General features: G+C 47.8%; 2 protein-coding genes across 6 annotated transcripts; one reads left to right on the top strand and one right to left on the bottom strand.

Annotated features, from left to right (window-relative positions):
- Positions 1 to 467: 467 nt before the first annotated feature.
- On the bottom strand, positions 468 to 8,222 carry EIF2D (eukaryotic translation initiation factor 2D). Of its 5 annotated transcripts, XM_062509602.1 has the most exons (16): positions 8,127 to 8,196; positions 7,195 to 7,542; positions 6,897 to 7,087; positions 6,583 to 6,666; positions 4,539 to 4,629; positions 3,867 to 3,974; positions 3,270 to 3,559; positions 3,056 to 3,173; positions 2,553 to 2,598; positions 2,320 to 2,423; positions 2,039 to 2,197; positions 1,836 to 1,925; positions 1,634 to 1,729; positions 1,306 to 1,426; positions 819 to 993; positions 468 to 718 (listed from the first exon to the last, which is right to left on the bottom strand). In XM_062509602.1, the coding sequence occupies exons 3-16, from the start codon at positions 6,949 to 6,951 to the stop codon at positions 648 to 650; spliced, it is 1,608 nt and encodes a 535-aa protein (XP_062365586.1). In that variant the 5' UTR covers positions 6,952 to 7,087; positions 7,195 to 7,542; positions 8,127 to 8,196; the 3' UTR covers positions 468 to 647. The 5 variants fall into 5 exon arrangements, with proteins under 5 accessions (XP_062365586.1, XP_062365585.1, XP_062365589.1 ...); XM_062509601.1 differs by lacking the exon at positions 7,195 to 7,542 and having other exon boundaries at positions 8,127 to 8,222; XM_062509605.1 differs by lacking the exons at positions 7,195 to 7,542; positions 8,127 to 8,196 and adding an exon at positions 7,962 to 8,041.
- Positions 8,223 to 10,067: 1,845 nt separating this feature from the next.
- On the top strand, positions 10,068 to 17,168 carry DYRK3 (dual specificity tyrosine phosphorylation regulated kinase 3). Its single transcript, XM_062509684.1, has 3 exons — positions 10,068 to 10,222; positions 10,854 to 10,969; positions 14,649 to 17,168. Exons 1-3 carry the CDS (start codon positions 10,183 to 10,185, stop codon positions 16,212 to 16,214), a joined length of 1,722 nt encoding a protein of 573 aa, XP_062365668.1. The 5' UTR covers positions 10,068 to 10,182; the 3' UTR covers positions 16,215 to 17,168.
- Positions 17,169 to 17,400: the final 232 nt, after the last annotated feature.

Here is a 17,400-nt window from a genome sequence, read left to right as displayed (position 1 = left end):
CTACCCTACTGTTAAAGAGCTAAAGAACATCGTTTAAGACCTGACCAAAGCGTTCCATTAATTTAATTTTTTTAGCTGGGGCTGACAGAACTGGTACCTGTGATAGATTACAGCTCATGTCATACATCAAAGTGTGTATTTATATATAAAAAGAATATAAACTACAGCAGACCAGCTAATAGTTAATTCTCAGTGCTGAAATGCCAATACCTGGAAATGTTTAAAAGGATAAAATCTAAACCACAGTGGGTTTTACTCAATGGCAGAACACACTGCACTGTCCCAGGATTGTGTTGGAATGTATTTTCCTTGTATTTCAGTGGTGGTTTATTCCACCTCCTTGATCAAACATGCAAAGCAAGAATATTAACTAACCAAAAGCCACTGTAGCATCCAGTGCTTCAGTATCAATTTCCACAAGAATAAAAAAATCACAAAAGGATAACACCAAGGGGTTCGTTCAGCTTTTTATTTTTATGAAAAATGAACACTTGGAGCAATATTATTATTTGGGTGAATTCCAGACCTTGTAAACATCCAGGAGTCATTGTGGAATGAGCAGGGCCTGTACATGACCCTGGATGTGCTGGCAGCAAACACTTGTATGAACACTGAGAGCTGAGCAATCCTTGCAGTAGATTTGTCTCCTACTTCTTGCGGCCGAGCTTTGGAGCCTTCTCCAGGCCCTGGATGTATTTCCGAGGTAGCTCATATTCTTCTGCAACACAACCAACAGCTCACGTCAAGGAAGGAAGGGTTAAATAAGAATCAAAATCTCATTTTTGCTGCAACCAGCCCACTTCCAAGAATCTTCTTACCGAGCAGCATCTTGGCCAGATGATGGATTTGGTTGCCTTGGATCTGGACCTGGACTCTGTCCTTTGCTCCTGGTGCTGGGCTGATGGTGGCACTGGCTTGGACCTTCTGTTGGAGAGTGTTGGCCACACACTGTGGGTCCAGACCATACAGCTCGAGGTTCTTGATAACTGTCACCTGTGGGTTTAATGATGATAGGAAACATCACTGCCAAGGGGTTAATAGTAACTGGAAACATCACTGCTTAATGGGTTAATCATGACTGGAAACAACTGCTCAGGGTTTAATGATTGGAAACATCACTGCTGAAGAGGTTAACTACTGGAAGCATCACTGCTAAGGGTTAATAATGATTGGAAACATCACTGCTGAGGGGTTAATGAATATTGGAAATGTCACTGCTGAGGGTTTAATGAGGATTGCCAAAGCTGCCCTCAGGATCTGGGATCTCATCTGCTCAACCCCCCTCATTTAATTGTCTTTTTTCACCTTCTTGTTTGATGATCTCTGCGCTATGCTGATGTCAATGGGCTCAATGTTTCCTTTCCTCACCACAGGTTCTTGTCCAGGAAACGTCACCTGGTGTAAGGGCCGCAGTCGTTCAAGGCACCTGGACAATGCAAGAATCTGTGTCATTCTGGCAAGGGATATTGGAACAAACATCTGCTCAAAAGAGTGTCCCATTTAAGGTGTGAGATCTCATCTTGCTCCCATTTATCTCCAGGAAATTACAACTCGGGCAGCTCCCACCAAGGGGTTTGAGTTGCAGGCAATAAATCTGTGCAGTTCTGGGAAGGGATATTGAGAGAACAATCACCTGCTCAAGAGTTCATCCCATTTAAGGTGTGAGATCTCATCCTGCTCTGATTTATCCAACAGGCAGTCACACAGAATGGCATTCACCTTTACAAAGCTACAAAACAAAAGCACACAGAAGGAACAAACCAAGTCACTTTTTTCCCCTCTAATTTCAGCCTCTCTTGTGGAAGCAGAGGAGGAAAACTTCCACCTGTACTCACTTTTTGTTTATTTCATCAACCAACTCGTTACTCTTCACATAGTTAATTATGGTATTTCTCACCTCACTGCTTGAGAGGATGCTGCCTTTTCTGAAGACAAACAGAATTTTTAACTCAAGTATTTGGGTGTTGGGTTCTGGCACTAAGAGAGAAACAACAACTGAAGCTTTGTTGGTCTCTCTCTTGATTTTCTTTGCGCTTACCTGTGTCCAGATTCCTGAAAGAGTGGGATCATTTTTGTGGAGACCCCATAGAGTGGAATGATTTCAGGAGCACGGTACACTTGCTCTCTGTCTTCACTTCTGCTGTCTTGGGCAGCAGAGGCTGAGGAAAATCCTTCAGGCACTGCAAATGCTTTAATGCTGCCACAAAAATTGTTTGGTGTGAGTAAAAGGGATGGGAACAGAGCTGGAAGCAGCAGCAGATTGCACTCCCTTCTTTCAGAGACTCCCAGCTCTTTTAAAGACTGGGATATTCTACATACTCTGGGTGTTTCCAGTCCACGTCCACGATGCTCTCCACACCTTTGCTCAGCTCCTTCACTTGCAAGATCCTCTGGTGCTGCATGCATTGCAGGAATTTAGAGAACTGAAGGAAGCAGAAATGTGGAGTCAAGCACTTTAAACTCCTGCTTTGTGTTTTCAACTTTTTCTCGTCTTCTGTTTCTTATTAAAATTAATTCAAGCAAAACCACCCAAACCAACAGAAAAATCTCACCTTCTTATAGCTTGATTTCTTTATGTCCAGTTGTTTTCCAGCAGGGCTATAAATGGATTTTTTAGAAGTTCTTTAGTTATAAGTCACCCTTCATTTTTTCTTAAATCTTGCTACTTAATGCTAAAAGTTTCTTAACAGTGGGAATACAAATCACACAGACAAAGAATTACTCCAAAGCTGATAAATTGAATGTGATGAGTGAAATTAGTGCTGATATTCTTGTGGGCAGGCAGCAGCCACTCAGGTGATTAAACCATGGTGAAACCAATGTCAGCCAAGTCAAGCTGGCTCCAAATCCAAGTCTGGACAATCTTTACATCCAAGTTTAATATAAGGATTTGTATGTATTTAATATAAGGATTGTATTTAATCAAAGTACTTAATGGCAGAAGTGAGTATAACTTTAGATAAGAACTGGATTTCATTTTTTACTCAAACCATCTCCACGTTTTAAAGACAAAATCTCAGCATGCAAATCCCAATTCCATCTCCTTCCCACGTACCAGCAGGAGACCATGTGGCTGCCTAGAAATGTGCTGGTGAGCAGAGGGAGATCTGACTTCTTTACTTTGCATTTTAAGGCATGGAAAAAGCACTGATTAAACAATGCATCCATCTGCTCTGCAGGGAGAGAAAAGGACAGGTAGGCAGTGAGTTGTCTGCGGGCTTCAGCAAACCAAAGGGGCACGTTTTGGTTTTACTGGGATCCCAAAATACCTTGTGGGGTCCTGCTGTCCTCAGCTTCCTGCTGATCCTCTATGCTGGCATCCTCAGCTGGTTGTGCAGCTCTGTTCTCAGGGAGCTCCTCCTTCCCCAGCAGTTCTGCACAAGTGTCTCTGTCCTTCAGGCTCAAATCCCTGATGTCCACATGCTGCTCTGGCTCAGGGCAGCAGCTGCTGCCAGGCTCCTTCCCCTGCAGCTCCTCCTCATCTCCATCACTCTCCTTTGCAGCAGAATCTGTTACCAAGGGAGCTAAGGTAGGAGGAGAAGATTTGTCACCATATTCCCTACAAAAGGAAGAAAAAGCAGAAGACAGCTTTCCTTTTGCTGCTTTGAACCACAGGACAGTGAACAGATGTCATCCTGAATAAAGGCACTGGCACCTGCATGGGGTTTTTTTCTGCAATCTCTGAACTGTAAAATTTACTTTGAACTCATCTTCCTCCATAAATTCTAAGTAAAGGTCCTATCTAAGCTATACCTAAGTAATTCAGTAAGTTGGCCTGACAGATCAATCTTAGTGGGGCACAGATTTGGATTTCATGAACACATGAGACCTGTTGCACATTTTCCCCAAGGCCTAGAGTTACCCACCAGAGGTGATCCAGGTGAGTGTGCAGCACAGCAAAGCCCTTCCCTTTCATTCCAGCAGCCAGCATCTCCTCCGTGGACATGGTGGCAACTCCAACTGCCACAGGAGCTCTGGGAAAAGAAGGAAATGTTGGAGCAGGACAACACAAACATGCTGTGCTGTTGTTAGATTGAATTTATTTTACAGTGTCCTTTTTTTTTACAAATTGGGTTTTTTCAAACACCTACATATTTTCTGGCTATCTTTCTGGTATGTAAGGTTTTCCAAAGAATCCCGACGTAAGTGCAGCCTGTATGAAGGGAAGGTTGTGCAGTGACACAGTCTTGCTTTTAATAAATTACCAGAAGCACGTGCACTGCCAGAAGAGACCCGCAGAGAGAGAAAACCAATGGCTTTAGCACTCCCTCACTCCCTCAAAAATTCCACACAGACACAAAGACAACTGTGAGGAATACAATCTTTTGTTTAAAACGTTGGTCCAAAAGAACCAATTTATAAAGCTTCCCACCTCAGCTCAAAGTCATCCTAACCCAGAAAACTACAATATTTTTCCTGCTGTATTTTCTACTGCCGAGGTTCCCAGCGCATCAAATGCAAGAGAACACTTCTGCTGTGACTTCCTCCACTTCACTTTTAGTTTCTGGACAGGTTCTGGATTGGAGAATCCCCTGTACCTGTTTCCCAGGAGGGTGACAGCACAGAGCGTGCCCCGTTGCACTTGAGGGAGGCCAGAAGGTGGCACCACAACTCCTGGCAGCATCAGATCTGGGGAAGAATGAAGCGCATGCATTTCTCAATGAAACGCTCAGGCACCGCCTCCTCCCTCCCGTTACTCAGCAAAACCACGAGCTGAGCACACGCCAGGACAACAGGAGTCTCTATTTCTCTTCCTAAGGCAGCGCTTTCCCCCCCGTGGAGTGCGGGATCCAATCCTTAAGGGTGCTGGGCACATCCCAAAAAACTGCAGAGGAGTGAAGCTTGCTCAGCCCTGTCAGACCTGAGGGACTGTTTATAACGAGCTCCCAGCATCACTCCTCATTCATGGCATGGAAAGGGAAAGGAACAGGGAGAACCATAAGAAATTACCATTTACTCTCCCCCTTCCCAAGGGAAGGCTATCCCAGCAGCTTTTTCCCTGGAGAGAGAACTGCCTCAAAGTTGCCACTGCTGCTCCACCCCTCCCAAATGTGCCACATCAGCTACAGCCAGCTGGGAATGCTCAGGGAGCTGCCTCCTTGCTATTTGGGACAGAAACGACGCCCCTGCTTCCTTTTGCTTCCCACACCTGGGATGACCAGCCTGGGATGTGAGCAAAGCAGAGTTTTCCATGCTGCAGGTGTGGCACGATGTCATCCCCAAATGCTGGGAACTGCAGCTGCCTTCCCTCACAGCTCTGTGCAGTCTCCTGAACTGAGCTGTTCCATGCCTTGCTTGTGCAGGCATCTCACTCACACTCTTCTCAGCATCCCTGATTTAATGTGGAGGTTGAACAAGCCAAGATTCTTCCTCCTATTCATCGTCACGACTATTTTTATCAAGTTTAGAATGAATTCTGCAACTGCCACCAGAGCTCCACATGGCTGGGGACAAAAATCCCATCAAGGCCTTAATATGAGCATTAATTATGTCAATTACCAGGGCAGACAGCAGGTATTTGAATCATGGAAGAGATACCCCAAAACATGCTGCTTTTTAGGAACTGGATCTCCTCCAGCGGTCCAGTCTGCAGCACTGGAGAGCCTCGTGCCCTTCCCTTCTGAGAAGTGGCTCTACCTCTCCCCCTGCCTTTGTAGCCATTGTCTCCGGGCCATCTCCTTATCTTTGGATCCTGCACAGAGGTAGCCTGGTTGCCAAGGGCGATGAATAACCCGCAGGCCTCTTTCATCAATGTCCTTCTCCATTAGCAAGTCTTTTTCCCCAGAAACTGGGTCATTTCCAGTCAGCAAGGCTAGCTCTGATGTCTATCACAGCTACACACTCAGCACTTTATTTTCCCCAAAAGCAAAGCAGGGAGACCCAAGTTCCACTTTACACCTGAAAAAGACATCCCTTCCTTTGTGAACACTTCCAGGTAGAGACCAAGGCTGCAGCAGCTGCAATTTTATCTTTTTCTGCTTGAGCAGTTCGGCAATTTAAAGTTTATAATGAGCTGATTCTCCTGAGTCTGAGCTGCATCCCAAGCAGGCTCCAGAAAACAAGACTCCTTTCCTGTTAGTCTTGATCCATAATGAGGTGGTAGAGCCAGTAACCCAGGAATTCAGCTCCAACCTCAGCTGCGCAATCCACAAGTTTGGCAGACAGTGATTACACTGTAGCTTTCAAAATAAATTCCCTTTTTATCCACAGGATGAGCTTGCTCACCTGGGCACTGACAGGAAACAGGGTGACAGCAAAGGAACTTTCAAAAGGGACAGAGTAATGGAATGGGTAATTCTTTGTCCCACTTCAGGGCTGCTCATCACCCTGAGAAAGGATTTCCAAATCTGAGCCTCCCACATGGAGCAGTTACTGCATTTAAACAGCTTCACCAACTTTCTTTCATTCACAAACTCTTTTTACAGCTGACTTATTTCCTTCTTAGGACACTACCATTAATTACTTTTGAGTACTCATTCCTTCTACTTGTTTCAGGCACATTTTTGTCACTGTGAAGGAAAACACTTAAAAAGCCCTGAAGGCAATTCCTTTTTGCAGTGCAAAGGGACAAAGTTCTCTTACCTGCTCCTCCTGCAAGCTTCTGTAGCACTGGGGGCCATGTTGCAAAGGCAGGGAGAAGGTCTGGGTAGACCCACAGAGTGTACACTGTCCCAAAACAGAAGTAAATTTTAAGATGCATCATTAAGAACATTTCTAGCTCTTGTTTCTTTTCATCTATAAGATTAAACTTTCCTTGGATAATCATGGAGATTAAACTTAATTTATAATAAAACACTTAACTGGATAATAAAGAAATGTGGAATCAAAATAGTACCACAATAATTAATTGGGAAGGTAAGTAAGGAGGGAGGATTACTCCAGTCCCTTCCCCCTACCTGTTGGATACAGAACCTTCTCAACTTCAAACAGTATTGGGTTCCTGTGGTTCATGTAAACAGTGATGGCCTCCCCTTTGTGAGAGTATATTTTGATGACATTGAGCTCCTCCTTGTTTGGAACCAACTCAGCCAGTTGTTCAGTGCTCAGGGTGGGAAAAGCTGCTGCCACCTCACTTCGTAGCTTCCTTCTGCAATGATAAAACCCCAAATGTGTTAAAAAGCTGTCTGGGCCTTCCCTCAAACTAATTCCTACATCTGCTGTTACTGTTTTGTTGGCTATTCCTGAAATTCTCACCTTTTCACAAGAGGTAATTTGAGGCATCTCTGCCCGGGTTTACAAATGATGTAAGAATATCAGGAAAAGGCCAAATATACTTGTCCTGCTCCTATCTTCGGTAAACATCTGCTTTCAGCTTGTTTGCTGCCAATGCCTCTGTTTTGTGCTGTGATTTCAACCTGGGAGTGCCACACTGGCTCTGCCCAGCCTGTCACCCACAGCTGGAGCGGGAGCAGGGGACAGCCAGATTTCCCTGTCCCCCAGTTGTAACTGAAGTTGAAGCCCCACTGACCAGCACGGGGGGGTTGTGGTCATTCACAGCAGTGTCCAGTGAGCCTGAACAATCAGGAGGTCAGCCCAGCATTGCTGCTCAGGAACATAAAGAATTAGAGAATTACATACGGTTCGAGTTTAAAAGGGACTTTAAATCCAATCCAGTGCCACCCCTGCCATGGGCAGGGATACCTTCCACTGTCCCAGGCTGCTCCAAGCCCTGTCCAGCCTGGCCTTGGGCACTGCCAGGGATGGAGCAGCCACAACTGCTCTGTGAACTCTGTGCCCACCCGCACGGGGAACAATTTCTTCCTAATATCCAATATAAACCTACCCTCTTCCAGTTTAAAGCCATTCCCCCTAGTCCTGTCACTCCATGTGCTTATCCAAAACCCCTCTTCAGCTCACTTACGGCCCCCTTAGGCATCGAACGCTGCTAAAAATAAGCACAGAATGCTCATCCAGGCCTCGGCGTAACATTTCAATTAATCCTGGCTTAATTACGGCAGTACCTTCCAGCTAAACGCACACTCCGTTCTCCGGCCTGGAGTGCATCACAGGCAGGGGGAGAAAGCAGCCGCTCGCGGGGGCATCGCCGCCCCCGACCGCGACCGCGACCCCGGGACCGAGCCCCGCGCGTCCCCCCGGCCCCCCGGCGGTCCCGGCGCTGCACTCACCGGTCCGAGCCCTTGATGTTGGTGTTGGCCCTCACGCGGAACGCCTTGGCGAACATGGCGGGCCCGCGCTGTCGCCTCAGCCCGCGGCGGCCGCCATGGCGCTGTCCGCGCCCATAAATCGTCCGGCTGGAAACGGCGCCCGGCCGTGCCGAGCCCCCGCGACCCCCGGCCCGCCGCCCTCGGGGCTCCCGGTTCCCCGTGCCGAGCCCCCGCGACCCCCGGCCCGCCGCCCTCGGGGCTCCCGGTTCCCCGTGCCGAGCCCCCGCGACCCCCGGCCCGCCGCCCTCGGGGCTCCCGGTTCCCCGTGCCGAGCCCCCGCGACCCCCGGCCCAGCTCTCCGAGGAGCCACGGTCCCCCCGCCCCAGCTCCTTAAGGGGGTCTCGATCCCCCTGCCCCGATTCCTTGAGGGGGTCCCGGTCTCCGTACCCGGGTCTGGGGTCGCCCCCCACGGCACTCCTCGGGCTTCTCCACACGAGGGGTTCTCAGAAATGTGGGGTTTATTTTGTGCTTAAAACTTCTGGGTGGTTTTCTGGTTAACGTGCCCTGGCAGCTGGGCATTCCTGCTGTGATTTATACATTTGAGTGTTCCTGATCGATTTCTAGCTGGAGGTTAAGGAGTGTGGAATGGGTAGGAGCACTACAGCAGTATCGTAGTAATTGCTGCCTTCCCAGGATCAGTTACTGAGATTGGAAAATCCCTCCAGGATCATCCACTCCAATCTGTGCCACCTTGTCCCCAGCCCAGAGCACTGAGTGCCACATCCATCCTTCCTTGGACACCTCCAAGGATGGGCACTCCAAACCTCCCTGGGCACTTCCAAGGCCTGACCACTCTTTTTTCCATTAGGAAATTCCTGCTGGTGTCCAACCTGAGCCTCCCCTGGCACAGCCTGAGGTCGTTCCCTCTCCTGGGATGAGATCCCAGCTGCCCCCTCCTGTCAGGGAGTTGTGCAGAGCCAGAAAGTCACAAACACCACTCGATTTTTACTTTCTTATTAATTTCATGATGGGAATAAATACACTCCCTACATCCCAATAGATCGCCCTGATGATCTCATGCCTCCAGCTCTGTAACTCCCCGAGAGCCAGGTGAAATCCGTGGAGAGCTGAACGTTGCCTTGGACTTTTTACTCCAAATCAATTCATGCAGAGGGGCTGCCAGGGTCGGGCAGCCTGTGCTGTCCCAGAGCCCCCCACATGCAGCACTCAGCTTTTTGCCTTCACAAACCGCGTTCTGCTGTCCGCAACCGCGTTATACAGAGCGTTCCTTCCACACCTCGCTGTGAGGAGCCGCCTCTGCTCCAGGCCGAGCGCTCCGCGGGGTGCGGGTTTGGCTGAGGGGAGCAGCGAACCGAGCCCTGGAACTCCGCAGCCGCGGGTGTGATTCTGTCCCACAGGGCGGGTTTGGCTGAGGGGAGCAGCGAACCGAGCGCTGGAGCTCCGCAGCCCCGGGTGTGATTCTGTCCCACAGGGCGGGTTTGGCTGAGGGGAGCAGCGAACCGAGCGCTGGAGCTCCGCAGCCCCGGGTGTGATTCTGTCCCACAGGGCGGGTTTGGCTGAAGGAAACACCGAACCGAGCGCTGGAGCTCCGCAGCCCCGGGTGCGATTCTGTCCCACAGGGCGGGTTTGGCTGAGGGGAGCAGCGAACCGAGCGCTGGAGCTCCGCAGCCCCGGGTGCGATTCTGTCCCACAGGGCGGGTTTGGCTGAAGGAAACACCGAACCGAGCGCTGGAGCTCCGCAGCCCCGGGTGTGATTCTGTCCCACAGGGCGGGTTTGGCTGAAGGAAACACCGAACCGAGCGCTGGAGCTCCGCAGCCCCGGGTGTGATTCTGTCCCACAGGGCGGGTTTGGCTGAGGGGAGCAGCGAACCGAGCGCTGCAGCTCCGCAGCCGCGGGGCCGAGCCCGCCCCGGCAGCGCTGCGCAGGCGCGGGCGGGCGGCGGGCGGGGGCCGTTCCCGGGGCAACGGCCGGGCCGGGCCGGGCCGGGGCCGAGCGGCCGCGCTGGGCAGCGGCACCCGCCGGGCATGGGGCCCGCGCCGGGGCCCCCCCGACACGATGCTGCTCGGCAGGAAGCCGGACGGGCCCCTCGCAGCGGGTGAGGAGGAGGACGGAGGTCCCGCGGGGCTGAGAGGAAAAAGGGGGGGGGGGGGGAATGCGGTTTGGGTCGGAGACCCCCGCGTGGTCCCAGCCGTCCGTCGGGTCTGTCGTGATAGGCGTCGCGATTTTAAGTTCTATAGCAGCCGACAGCGAGAGACGCCGCCTTTTTTTTTTTTTAATTGTGTGTTTTTTTGTTTTGATTTTTTTTCTTCCCCACGTTTTTGCAGCTGTAATTGCCACATCTCATGTTTAAGGGGTAACCTGTTTTAAAGGATATAAAGTGCTATCAAGTGTTTAAGTGTTTGCTCGTTTTATGCTCGTTTGGGATTATCCTGATTAAGAGGAAGCGGGGAGAATGGTTAATGTTTCTTAGGGATGTATTTTTTTGCAGTGCAGAAGTTGATTAACAAAAGAGAACCTCTGAATTAAAAGTATCTCGAATTAAGATTCTCCACAAGCATCGCACTCTTGTGGTATGAAAATGTAGTTAAATTCCAAAGATCATGTAATGAATGAAGGAGAGTCAATGATTTTACAGAGTAAAATGTGCAAAACGGAGCCACATTTGGCTCTGTCTCCATCAGTGTGAGTTGTTGTCAATAACTGGTTTGTGTGTGGGACATTTCCAGCCAGGATTGGAGATGGATTATACGACTCCTATATGAGGATAGATGAGTGTAGATACCCAGAGCCTACAAATGAAGAACGGAGCCCTTCAGGACTTCCTTCCCTTTCAAGACCTCATGTGAGTATTTTTAAAATCATCTGTGTCTTCACATTATGCTGTGTGGGAGTGAGAACTACCCGGGGATCTGATACCTCCCTACAGAGAATGAACTCTAAAAGTGGGATTTTGCAGCTTTGTAGTGCCTTCTTAACATTATTGTTTTTCCTGAGCATAAAAATGATGTGCTGTGTTCACTGCAGATCTTGCTGGCAGCCTCAGGAATCCCATTTTACTACCCTCAGATCATGTTTTAATTTAAAAAAAAAAGTTACTTTCCAAAGGGTTGAAGCGTTCTGCCCTGTCACCTTGTACTCTGATAAGTAAATCCACGCACGCTTTGCTCTGCCTCCTCCTGCACGTTTCCATTTTAGTTTCCCTCATGAAAATTCCAACGGGTAAGTATGTAGGAGCAGCAGAAGGAGCAGTGTGAGCCCGTGTGGCTGCCAAACATCTCACAAAAGTATCTTTCTGCTCTGAAAACTTGGGCATTGTCTGGCACTTCTTTTGCTATTGAAATACTTGTTATGAACTCAAGGTGTTGCCAGGTTTTTTTCATCAGAGCACTGTTCCCTCAGCTGATGTGGAGTTGGGACATTTTCTTCCCCCTTTAATTGGTTCAGTAGTGCTCATGTTCATCTGTACTTTTGTACACCGATCTATCCTTTGGATGGGTTTTAAATGTGTTCTGGCTCTTGTTGAGTTCTGGCAGAAGGGAGGCAGCTTAAGCTTAAAAAAACCCTCTCACTCTCTGAAAAGTGAAAATAGACATTGCCCTGAGCAAGATGCATTTGAAAATCATCACCTTGTGCGATTTTGTTGTAACAAATTCAGTCTGTGCAAAATCAAGGGCATGAGTGTGGGTTTTTTTCCCCTTTTTGCAAATGTTGAGGTGGAACAGAAGGCATTTGGTGTTTTGTTGAGCAGTAGGGTTTGAAGAGTAGTGGGTTGGGGTTTTTCGTTTGCAGGGGTATGGAAACATTTCAGCTGCAGTGTTTTAAGCTGTAGTGTGACTTCATTTGTTCATAACTGAATACGAGTCAGTAGAGTGGAACCATCCAGTGAAATACAAATACAAACCCGTGAATATTTTATTTGACTTGTCTTCATCTGTTTTTTTCCCTGTTAACTTCTTAGGGCAAGATTAAGGATTTATAGCATGCCCAGTTTGCATGGTGATGTATCAATAAAATCCAGCCTTAGTGGTATCAGGCAAGCAGGAGCTGAGGCTGAAATTGATGCTGTTTTAATGGAAAATACCTGGAATTTTAATTTTCTTCTTGCAAGATGTTTTATTATGATGTAATGGTACATGAGAATTGACAAGTCCTGGTGACTGCAGCTGCTCATTCCTTCATCTGAGCCTGCAACAGAACACAAAGTCTGTCTGCTTTGAGAATACATTGTCTGTTTAATTCAGTGTTCAAAACATCTCTGCAAACCAGTTTGTGTAGGAATTGTGATAACTGTTTCCTTGTCAGTGAAAATGAAGTTTTGTCAGGGAGACTTTTCAACAGGGTGCCACTGGTGTTGTCAGCCTCATTTCTTGCCTGCACTTCAGCAATAAAACCAAAATCCTGTGGAGCCTGGGATTTGTAAAAGAAAGCTGTTGAAAGAAAGTTGGTGTTACCCAGGAGTCATCTGACTTTGAGTGCAGCTCTTCTGAGTTCAAGGGAAGATGGAACTATATTTGTGTCTCACCATCATGTGGCAACTGATTTTGGGAGTCCTCTAAGAATGAAAATTGAGACCTTACTACCGTTGAGTCAGGTTTGAAATCCAAAGCCATAATTCCTTCATTAAGAAATCGTTCCAGGATAAATGGAATCATGAATTCCTGGTTTATTTAGGGATTCAAAGGTACAAAATGTTTGCTATGAACAGCAGCACCAGCAGAGCTGCTACTGCTCTTGGGTAGGGAATATTTAAACAAGTGTGACCCTAGTTGCGTGTTTATATCTTCTGTTTATTTGTAAACTTTCTGTTTGGGTCTGCTGGACTGAAGAGTCTTTGAGCCAGCTCTGAAAAAATGTCATTCTTATCTCGGAGGTTCAGCCAGGCTCCAAGAAAAAGGCATTTATTCCGAGTCCCCAGGGCTGGGCTCTGTTGTTTTTATTTCAGACTCTGGCAAGGCGTGTCCCTCCCAGTACACTGCATTTTGGGGTTGATAGGAGGAGTGGAGCTTGCTAGGATCTCTCCATGTTGATAAGGACTGACTTCTGCAGGGAAATGCCCATTTTTTGGGGCTTGTGAGCAAGAACTAACATTTCAGGGCAGCACCAAGAGAGTCTTTTTTGAGCTGTGTGTAGTTGGCTTTGGCGAGAACATTCACTTCCCTTATTTGCTGACCCTGCTGAGATGTTGGACTGGATGTAACTAAAAAGGAATTCGGTTTTATTGCTGTGGGGCTGCAGGTTTATTTATATTTTTTGTTTGATTCCTGTGTAGTTATTTTGGTTTTCAGGGATTTGGTTTGGCATGTGTCTGAGATCTTTATTTTTAGATTAAAGGACAAAATGGAAAACAGATGTTGCTGCTTCAGTCAGGGCTTCTTCAGTTCTGCCTGGGATGGGACAACACCTCTGTGCTGCCTCTCAGCAAGGAGTGCCAGCAAGCAGGAAAGGGAATAACTGCTGTGCTAGTGGGGACCTGACCTCTGGGGTGCTCAACATTTACTAAATAGTAAAATTGGCAAGCCTGGAATATTTCACAGTGTTTTTCCCACCTTGTATGGGTTAGTTTCAGATGTAAATATTTTAGCATATGGTGGTAGGAGGGAGTGCTTGCAGACTGCTCTCAGTTGAGTGGGAGTTGATCCTGGTTATTCAAGTGTGTGTTCAGAGACTTGTGCTGCTCTCTTCCTCTGTGACAGTGACAGGACCCAAGAGAATGGCTGGGGCTGTGTCAGGGAGGTTTAGGTTGGATAAAAGTTCTTCCCCCAGAGGGTGGTGGGGCACAGAGGAGGCTGCCCAGGGCATGGGCATGGCCCCAAGGCTGCCAGAGCTCCAGAACAACACTTTCAGGGTCTGGGATGGATTTTGGGGTGTCCTGTGCAGGGCCAGGAGTCAGATTTGATGATTTTTGTGGGTCCCTTCCAGCTCAGGATATTCTGTAATTCCACCATGATTTCAAAGGGAGGTGTGGATATGATGATGTTTTCCCTTTGAAATTAAAACCCCACAATTAATTTTCTTTAAAGGATGGTTTACCTTGCCTTGCCCTGTCCTCCTGCTCCTCGTGCAGCTGCCTCACACCAGCCATATGTCACCTGCTGCTGTTGCTTTGTCTTCCTTTGGCAGCCTGGCTGTGCAGTCTTCTCTGCACATCCACGTTCCGTTCCGTGCTCCAGACAGGTGCAAGTTGCATCTGTTGATGGTTGTGCTGCTGCACCCACGTTTGAAGCTAAACATAGCTGTTCCCTGGCCCTTTGCAGACTGGAGATAGGTATTTTGTGGTTGTTGGAGTCTTTGGCTGGCTAGGGTTTCCCTTTCTGGATTTAAAAGCACAAGTGCTGTTTCAGGGAGTTGCTTTCTCTTCGTGTACCCTTCTATAACTATGTTTGTAACCTAATTTAGTCCAGCATTTTATATTTGTTCCTAATAGATGCCAAACTCATCCGTGTTACTGATTTTCTGTTGGTAGTGATTTTATTTTTAATCTGTGCTTTAAAAGATAAACTACACATCTTTTTCCCTTGTAGGTTTCTATCAGCAAACTCATGATGAAGGATCACTGTCTGACTGGAAATCAGGTCAAAGTGGAGCAGTTATTTGAGGACTCTGGCAACAGAAGGAGCAGTGCTCTTCAGTCTGCAGGTCTCACTCCAGAAAGATCTCTCCCTTCCCTGACGAAAGAGAAAACCCTAGAGAGCCTGGGTGCTAGAGGCAATGGAAGCTCCTTGAAATCACATAAAGCCATCTCCCAAGCTCCAGAGGAAGCTGTCAGGCAGTTCAAACATCAGCTATCAGCTTACGAGCAGCAGGAGATCTTTAGTTTCTCTGAGATTTACTTTGTGGGGCCGTCTGCCAAGAAGAGGCAGGGGGTGATCGGCGGCCCCAACAACAGCGGCTACGACGACGACCAAGGCAGCTACATCCACGTGCCCCACGACCACCTGGCTTACAGGTATGAGGTGCTCAAAATCATTGGCAAGGGCAGTTTTGGACAAGTTGCTAAAGTGTATGATCACAAACTCCACCAACACCTGGCCTTAAAGATGGTTCGCAATGAGAAGAGGTTCCATCGCCAAGCTGCTGAGGAGATCAGGATCCTGGAGCACCTGAAGAAGCAGGATAAAACAGGCAGCATGAATGTGATCCACATGCTGGAAAGCTTCACCTTTCGGAACCACATCTGCATGACCTTTGAACTCTTGAGTATGAACCTGTATGAGCTGATTAAAAGGAATAAGTTTCAGGGCTTCAGCCTCCAGCTGGTTCGGAAGTTCGCTCACTCCATCCTGCAGTGTTTGGATGCCCTTTATAGAAACAAAATCATCCACTGCGACTTGAAGCCAGAAAATATCCTCCTGAAACAGCAAGGGAGGAGTGGAATCAAGGTTATAGATTTTGGGTCCAGCTGTTTTGAGCACCAAAGAGTCTACACGTACATCCAGTCCCGGTTTTATCGGGCGCCAGAGGTGATCCTGGGGAGCCGCTATGGGATGCCCATAGACATGTGGAGTTTTGGCTGTATTCTGGTGGAGCTTTTGACTGGCTACCCTCTTTTTCCTGGAGAGGACGAGGCAGACCAGCTGGCCTGTATCATGGAACTTCTTGGAATGCCACCTCAGAAGCTTTTGGATCAATCCAAGCGAGCCAAGAACTTCATCAACTCCAAGGGTCAGCCCCGGTACTGCACGGTGCTGACACAGCCGGACGGGAAGGTGACCCTGAGCGGGAGCCGCACGCGCCGGGGCAAGGTCCGGGGTGCCCCAGGGAACAAGGACTGGGTGACAGCTCTGAAGGGCTGTGACGACCCCTTGTTCACTGGTTTCCTGAAGGACTGCCTCAGCTGGGATCCTTCTGCACGAATGATTCCCAGCCAGGCCCTGCGGCACCCCTGGATCTGCAAACGGGTGCCCAAAGCAGCCAGCTTGGAGAAAAGCTCTGGCAGACGGATTTCCAGCTATTCAGGTTCCTTCCAAGGAATTGCTAACAAGTTGCCTCCCGTGGCTGCAGTCCCCAGCAAGCTGAGGGCCAGTCTGGCTGCTGAGCCCAGTGGCAACATCCCTCTGTGTACTGTGCTCCCCAAACTGGTCAGCTAGTGGGGAGGGGTGGGTTCCCAGGATACACCCCGTGCGTGTTAACTGTCTGTTCATGCTGTGGGAGGAAATCAAATGCAGAGGGTTGGGTTTACTTTTGGTTAGGGGCTCGGTCTGGAATATTGGAAGATCAGTCCAAAATGTGCACATTAAAGGGCTGATTTTATCCAGTTGCTTCACTCACACCTGGTGCATATTCCACTGCTGAGGGTTCACTCAGCTGGGGAGTACAGGGACAGTTTGGCTGATGAGCTGTTTAGAAGTGCTGGCTTAGAAATAGAACCATTTCTTATCATGGTTCAACAGGTTCTTTTGCTTAAGGCAGGAAAGGAACTTGATTTAAACTTTGTTTTCAGTTATCTCCAGCCAAACTCTTTCTGTTCCAGGGAAAAGTTTTTAAATTTCTTGTCAAAAGCACAAATGCATTAATGTAATGCATTAGGAACTTACTTGCAAATTACATAAGTTTGAAGAGTTTTATTTCTCTGCATTGCTTTTCCCTTATCTATCCTGGGATTTTAAAAAAATGTGATGGGATGTAGACACCAAAGGAATTTGTTGTTGGAAAAGAAAATACTCAGATGATAAAATTTCAAAGCAGCATAGAAATGCCATGAAACACAGGATATATCTAAATGAAACTACTAATTTCTGTATCTAATATCTCCCCTAAAAATCTAAGGGAATTTGGGATCAGGCCTGGTCCATCACAAGTGTGAGCCATTTTGTTCAGGTAATGGTTGAATTATCTGTTTCTTGGGAGCTCAGATTTCCATCATCAGTTCTGCCAGACGTGTGTCTTTGTTTTTCCTGTGTTTCTGAAACAAAAATGTTGAATTTCAAGAGCTGGTTTATATCCATGTTTGAGATTCTGGTAATTGCAAAAAATTATCTCTTTGTGTAGAGTGAATTCCATTGAATTACATAAAGCTCTTTTAATAAAAATGCAAACTGCCACCTCTGTCAGACAAGTAAAACTTTTTCAGGCCCAGGGCTGTGACTGGAAAAAGAGGGTGGGGGGGAAACACGCATTAATAATTGGGAGTGTGCTCTGAAATCTCAACAAAATCTCTGGAAACATAACCAGGAAAGACTGATAAGGTGCAAGGACTGGCGGATCCAAATGGAAATATTTTATGGGAAGAGCTGCTTTGTGTCTAATTGCCTTCCTTCAGGCCTTTGGGTGCCT

Source organism: Cinclus cinclus, chromosome 27 (assembly GCF_963662255.1).
Source record: "Cinclus cinclus chromosome 27, bCinCin1.1, whole genome shotgun sequence".
NCBI classification, from domain to species: domain Eukaryota; kingdom Metazoa; phylum Chordata; class Aves; order Passeriformes; family Cinclidae; genus Cinclus; species Cinclus cinclus.
Note: the sequence above shows the minus strand (reverse complement) of the source record. Positions and strands in the feature narration are given on the sequence as shown.